The 7,500-nt window shown below is 41.7% G+C and overlaps 1 protein-coding gene across 2 annotated transcripts in view; it reads right to left on the reverse strand.

Annotated features, from left to right (window-relative positions):
• LOC123503299 overlaps positions 1-7,500 on the reverse strand; it is a 101,207-nt gene that overhangs the window by 3,556 nt on the left and 90,151 nt on the right. For both annotated transcript variants that reach the window (XM_045252959.1, XM_045252961.1), the window contains 4 exons: positions 7,047-7,215; positions 6,150-6,321; positions 3,648-4,741; positions 1-329 (listed from right to left, as the gene is read on the reverse strand). The exon at positions 1-329 is cut by the window's left edge and continues 3,556 nt beyond it. In XM_045252959.1, the coding sequence (XP_045108894.1) occupies positions 6,216-6,321; positions 7,047-7,215 (275 nt within the window). In that variant the 3' untranslated portion in view covers positions 1-329; positions 3,648-4,741; positions 6,150-6,215. The remainder of the gene's footprint in view (positions 330-3,647; positions 4,742-6,149; positions 6,322-7,046; positions 7,216-7,500) is intronic.

Below are 7,500 nucleotides of genomic sequence, written 5' to 3' on the forward strand. Positions count from 1 at the left end.
GTAAACTAGATTGACTGACAGGATTAAGTGTGTGAAAATGAGGGAGATGAATTTATTTGTGTTAAATGTTGACTGATGGAAACCTACATGTGGATGTTTGAAATATTAATGGCTGCTTCTGGGAGATTCACTCATGCACACACACACACACACACACACACACACACACACACACACACACACCTCACTTAAGTACACAAAAGTTGCAAAATGAAGGCGTAAGATAAGAAGAAGAAGAAGAAAAAGAAGAAGAAGAAGAAGAAAAGAAAGATGACGAAAACTAGACCACATACACACACACACACACACACACACACACACACACACACCTCACTTACACAAAGTTGCAAAATGAAGGCGTAAGATAAGAAGAAGAAGAAGAAAAAAAGAAGAAGAAGAAGAAGAAAAAGAAAGATGACGAAAACTAGACCACACACACACACACACACACACACACACACCCTCCTCACAGAAGCACAAGAAGTAATAGCAATGCAACAAAGCACACAAGAGATGCACATTGAAACATTCGACTCAAGAAACAAGAAACACGAGTAGTAGGAGGAGGAGGAGAAGAAGAAGAAGGAGGAGGAGGAGGAGGAGGATGACGACGATTATAAGACAGCCACCACCACTACAGAGGGGCGTCAGACTGCTAAGGGAACACAACTCTTGCCTAAAGGCCACTGTGATTCAAGATTTACTCACAAAACGAGACTAGAAAACCACCATAGGAAGGGAAGGACTGGAAGAGAATAAGGTTGAACGGAGGACAAGATGAGAGGGAAGGGAGATAAGGAACAAAGGGCAATAGAAAGATAGACAAGAAAGGAAGGGAAGGATAGGAAAGTAAGGGATGAAAGGAGCAGAAGTGAGATAAGAAAAGGGAGTGGAAAGAGAGACAAGGAGGAAAGAAAGGAAGAGGGGGAATATTGAGGTGAAATACAGGAAAAGAGGAAGAGAAAAAAGGGAAGTTGGGAAAGAAGGAAGAGGAAGAAAAGACACAAGGAAAGAATAGCGTAGGAAAGAGAGAAAGAATAAAGAAAGTAAGGAAGAGAAAAAGAGAAAGTTACAATTTACAACCGTTTTCTTCCTATTTTCCCCTTTCTTTACACTTACAAGAGAGAGAGAGAGAGAGAGAGAGAGAGAGAGAGAGAGAGAGAGAGAGAGAGAGAGAGAGAGAGAGAGAATCATTACAAATATTCACCCATTTCACCATTTTTCTTTTAATTCACATCATTCTATTTAGGAGGAGGAAAAGGAGGAGGAGGAGGAGGAGGAGGAGGAGGAGGAAGGATGAAAGAAGAGAAATAGGAAGCAAGAAAGGGAGTGAGGAGAAAGAAAGGGAATCTACGAGAGAGACAAGGCAAAAAGAGACACACATTTGAACCTTTCCTGCTACAGTTTCCTCTTCTTTCCTTCTGTTTATTCCTGAGATGACATTAGCTACTCTAAGCATCACTCGCTGGTGTTCCTACAAGGGGCCGGGATTTGTATATACACAGGCAGCTTCATTACACTCTCACCATGGTATAAACTCATCTACACTTACGCTACACTTCTCCTTGGGCGTCAGTACAAGTCAATACAAGTCGATACAAGTTTCTAGATTAAAGATTATTAACTAACGGTCTAATGGTCTATAGCACTGCGTCCCTTTACTCAGATAAGAGGATTCAGGACTTATTGAGGCATCGTGGTCACCAGCAAACATTTTCATCCACCTCCCTTGTCTCTCGCCAAATGTTCAGGGTTTCTATGCATTGTTGGGCTCATGAGTGGATCTGCCGAGCCTTCATCAGGTTCAGGAGATCCGTAACTCCCTAAACATTTGGTTCGTGAGGCTGGAGGGACGGTCAGGAGAGGAACAGGGAACGACGAAATGGAACGAAAATTGAAGGTAACAAGCGGTATAAAATTTCTACAGATACGCACGACTACTCTTTCTTTGGCCACAAATGAATAAGGGTGTGGTGTGTACAAAACACTGACCTTGTTATATGTGCTGTGGTATGACACTTATGTACGTAGTAGTAGTAGTAGGAGTAGTAGTTGTAGTAGTAGAAATAGGAGTAGTAGTAGTAGTAGTAATTCCTAGACTGAGCGCTGGAGCGAACATTATCAATAACGAACAATGGGAAGCCCTGGTTTGTGTTTAGTATATACAGATACCGTCGTCATCGCCGCTAAAAACACTTACAGATATACATTGTCTATCGTACAGTAATTCGTGTTGGGGGTTCGAGGCAGCACTCCTCACATACAGGGAGAATACAAACGCATGGATGTGTGACGCGGTACACACTTCATCCATACTGCTATTGTGGCTTTGAACACCAAGGAGGGGGGGGGGTAAAACTTTTTTGGGGGTAAGTCTGTGTGTAAATAATGTTGATTTTATGTATCGGTGACTGATGGGTGAGGCTGGTGGGAGGGGGAGGGGGAGGGGTGGGAGCTGCCTTGCTTCCTCACTCCCTCCCTTCCTTCACCTTCCTGATATGGGGGGGTATGGTAATTTTGAACGTTAATTTTTGATATGTTGATGCAAAGAAGCCTTCAGTCGGTCTAGCACTGGTAATAAAAGCAGCAGAGTGAAAATAGAAAAAAAAGACCCTGCATAGTCTAGTTATCCCTCCCTTGAGATGTGTTTGAGTTGATATGCCTGTGTCTGAAAGGTTCCTCTGCTCCTTGATATGTGAAGACTCAGGCACAATACTAGTGGTCTGATTTGTGAGTCATTTGCTAGTCGTTTTTTTGCCTCTAAGTGACTAAGAGAGGGAAGATAAAAGTGATTGGTTTCTCTCTTTGATATGTTAAACTAGAGCAAATTATACAAGTCATTTCACTTCGTCTTTGTTAAAATGGACTGAAGTGACAAGGGGACATTTGGACAGTCATTTAGTGTTTTTGTCTCTAAATGACTAAGAAAGGGAATATACAAAGGATTAGTTTCATCAATCATTGTGTTAAACTAAAGCAAAAACGTTCAAAGGTCATTTCACTTCAGATCTTTGCTGAAATGGACCTTTTTTTTTAAATGAACAAGAGGGAATACAGTAAATTTTGTGGTGATTGAATACTGGTGTGTGTGTGTGTGTGTGTGTGTGTGTGTGTGTGTGTGTGTGTGTGTGTGTGTGAGGGGGTGGGAGAGAGTCACTATAATGCTATGATACACTGCACTATCATAGCATAATTGATTCACTGCTAAATGTCTAGAGTTACAAAAGTGGTGACAAATGGTTTAATTCAATGTCACTCATACAAAACGTCCTACAATAATAAGTACCTCTAATGTACGTCCACTTCCCACATTGTTACGTCGCGTGGTGGTCATTATTGTTCTCTTTCTGCTCAGGGTAACTTCTAAATCTTTAATACAAATCTATTGCTCATGTACATACAAACACACACACGCACGCACACACAAATCCATGCACATACGCACACACACACAAGGGGAAGTTACAATGTACATATGACACATTCCTTTCATGTTTAATTTATGTATGCATGTCTATTTGTTGATACTAATAAACGAAGTAGCAGTAGTGTTCTCTCTCTCTCTCTCTCTCTCTCTCTCTCTCTCTCTCTCTCTCTCTCATACAAAATACTGAAAAGTTATTAATACTTATTGTTTTGTTTTGGACACACACACACACACACACACACACACACACATAATACTGTTTGCTCGCCCTCTCACAAAGCCAATATTATAGAAAACGGGACACGGTGGCGATGAAAATTAACTCAGACTAAAGAGAGCGAGACGTAAGAGAGAAAATTCAATGTATGTAAAAGAAAGACTTAAGAAACACAACATTGCGAGATAAGCAACACAGTAGTCGGTATTCAGAAACGCTTTGCTCTCTCACCACGAATAATTTCCAAGGCTACAGAGATGACAAGCGGGGTTTTCAAGAGTGTTTCTCCAGCTAATAATGCAGAAATCTTGTCACTCTGCCTCTAGAACCGTAAAAACATCTTAAAAACGCTCTATCCTCTCACCACGACTATTTTCCAAGGCCGTAGAGATGATTAGCGGGGTTTTCAAGAGTGTTTCTCCAGCTAATAATGCAGAAATCTTGTCACTCTGCCTCTAGAACCGTAAAACACCCTAAAACTCGTATACATTTAAATAAAGCCTTTTGATGTAGTGAGAGGAGTGAGGGGCTGAAACACGGCTGAACCACTGACAAAGACGCCCTCCTAGTATCATCATCATCATCATCATCATCATCAGTAGCAGCAGCAGCATCAGGTAAACACAGACTAGAAAACCTTTACAAAAACATTCGAAAATGACCACAAAAGCCACAAAGGGAAGTTATTTACGGGCGAGACTGCTTGAAATGTGATAATAAATAAGCCATCTCGATAAATAAACTCGGAAAAACGAAATAAAAAAAAAACGAAAAGAAATGCTACAGTTCCTATGTTCTTAATCTGAGGTATTACATGTTTGACTTCGAAATATCCTGGTGTTTGTATGTGTGTGTGTGTGTGTGTGTGTGTGTGTGTGTGTGTGTGTTTGACATGTACACTTCCAGCCAGTCTGTGTACACCAAGCTGCTCAGATCTATGGAGTCATTCATACGTACACACACAAACTCACACAGACACGCACACGCACGCACACGCAGACATACACACGCTGGGGTCACTGAAGGGGCAGCAGCAGCAGGCAGGCAGGGTGAGGCAGGGTGGGCAGGGCAGTGCAGGGTGCCCCGATGCAAAGTTACTGAGAAAGAGAGAGAGAGAGAGGTCATGTTATAGCTTCTGGTGATGGGTTAGTTAAAATGGTGTTAATAAATTCTACTCATTGTTTTCCTTCATCTTTTCATTTCTATATCATAACTTTTCTTCCTCATCCTTCATTTTCTCATCTCTTTTCTATATCAAATCTTCTCTTCTTCCTTTTCCTTCCTCTTTCTATCTCTCCATCTCCAGTCTCTTCTCTTCCTTCATCTTTCTATCTCTTCATCACTACTCTCTTCTCTTTATTTTCCTTTATCTCCATCTGTTCATCTCCACTCTCCTCCTGTTCCTTCATCTTCTCTATGTCTACATCAATATCTCTTCTCTTCCTTCTCCTTCATTTCTACATCTCCCAAAATTCACATCAAACTACTCCTCCTCTTCCTATTATTCCTCCTCCTCCTCCTCCTGCTCTTCCTCCTCCTCCTCCTCCTTCTCTTCCTTCTCCTTCTTCTCCTCCTCCTGGTTTACTACAAAGGTGAGGAAGCGGTGGTGATCCCGATGGCAGGACAGAGCATGGCTACTTGTCCAGCATATTAAAGATGATGGAGGGAAGAGAGGTAGCCAACACTAATATAATGGAAAGCGATGGCAAACACTCCACCGCCAAGAATAATGAGAAAAGACTCGCTTCCTACTAATAGGTGTATAATAAGAGTGTGTTGGGTGTTGAATGCTGTCTGATAAGTGTACCTGGGTGTATTGGATGTAGAATGCTGTATAGTAAGAGTGTTGGGTGTACGTGAATGGTGATTAATAAGAGTGTATTCAGTGGCATATTGTGTTAATTACTAGAATATTATAATGCCACGCTGATGTTCTCGCCTAATTGAGTTATGTTATGGGGGAAAAATTGTATATTGTTATGATAATGTGATTTCTGTCTCAGTGTGACGACCGTTCGTGAAATAGTGGGGAAAAAATGTATTATCGATGGCAGTGCTGTGGGTAAATGAGTGAGTAGAATTGAATATAATAGTGAATGATAATACTGAAGCAACATATGAACGCTGGTCCTGCATTCATATCAAAGGATGAAAAAACAAAAAACAAATGGGTAACAGCCTTTTTAAAACACAGAGGTCAGAGCAAACACAGAATATCATACAGTGAAACAAAACACCCACACTGCACCGCGATAACAATGCTCTCTCTCTCTCTCTCTCTCTCTCTCTCTCTCTCTCTCTCTCTCTCTCTCTCTCTCTCTCTCTGATTATGTTTGGTTCTATACAAGAGGTCAAACTATATATAATTAACTATTTCATTGTATATATTGTCATGTAAAACACACACACACACACACACACACACACACACACACACACACACACACACACACGCACGTACACACAAACACAGACACTCTCTCTCTCTCTCTCTCTCTCTCTCACCATAAGGCCTGGGTGGGGGGTGTGGTGTGTCGGAGTGGGGGTGTCGGAGGGGTGACTCAGGCCTCACTAGCTTTGGAAGTCCTCGCAACTTTTGTATTTCGCTTCTGTCTTGCCCATGATTCTGTTGATGACTCGCTTGGCCTTCATCGACGCCCTCATCAGGCTACGGTTCCTGCAAAATTAGGTTAGGTTAGCGATGGGGTGAGTTGGGTTAAGTTAGGTGAGGTGACGTGAGGTTAGGTTAGGTTAGGTTAGGTTAGGTTAGGTGAGGTGAGGTGAGGTGAGGTTAGGTTAGGTTAGGTTAGATTACGTTAGGTTAGATCAGGTTAGGTTATGTTAGGTCAGGTTAGGTTAGGTTAGATCAGGTGAAGTGAGATTTCTGAGACATTTTGCTTGGTTTGTGTTAGTTTGACATCTGCCTTTGGTGTTAGCGTTGTTGCTGTAAAGACTTGACTCTCCTGTGTTGTGTTAGTGAATGTTTGTGTTGTGGATGGCAATGGTTGAGTGGTGCCTGACTTTTAAGATAGTTTCCTAATCAGTTTTTGTTTTCTTTACTCTTTCTACTATTCTGTTGATTTAATTAGCCACTATTCTCTTCTTCCTTCTCTTATTTCGTTCATAATAAGGACAAATTATATATCATTTATTATTTTATTGTATATATTGTCATGTCACACACACACACACACACACACACTCTCTCTCTCTCTCTCTCTCTCTCTCTCTCTCTCTTTCGTTTTTCACAACAATTTCCTTTTCTCATTTGTTTAATTTGATTAGTACTCCTTCTCTTTCTCTCACTTTCTCTCACTTTCCCATCTCCTCCTCCACTCATCTCACTTTCCCAGCTCCTCTCTTGCACCCTTTACACTGGTCCACCTTTTCCACCTGTCTCACCTGGTCCAGCTCCTCTCCTTGGGCGCCTCCTCCTCCTCTGTTGCCTCCGCCTCGCCTCGCAGTCTTAGTTGGTTCAGGATCCCCACCAGCAGGTCGTCACATTTGTGGTTAATGCCGACACTGATCTCCATGAACTTTGCATTGTAGCTACACGCCAGGTCACGCCCATCTAAGAGAGAGAGGGGCGTGGCTTTAACTCTCTGGGATATAGTACAATTCAGGGATTAATACAGTGATGTGGTTAATTTTGTGTGATATACAACTTAAAGCACTAATACTAATACCTAACAAGTCTCCAATCGTGGCTGTTAACTCTCTGGGATATACAGGAGCTCAGGGATTAATACAGTGAGATGTGGTTAATTTTCTGAGATATACAACTTAATTAATTCAGAGGGAGGTTTCAAGACTTTTATATATCCCTTTCTTGTGCCTAACTCTCGGACCTGCAAGG

Source organism: Portunus trituberculatus, chromosome 13, assembly GCF_017591435.1.
Source record: "Portunus trituberculatus isolate SZX2019 chromosome 13, ASM1759143v1, whole genome shotgun sequence".
NCBI lineage: Eukaryota > Metazoa > Arthropoda > Malacostraca > Decapoda > Portunidae > Portunus > Portunus trituberculatus.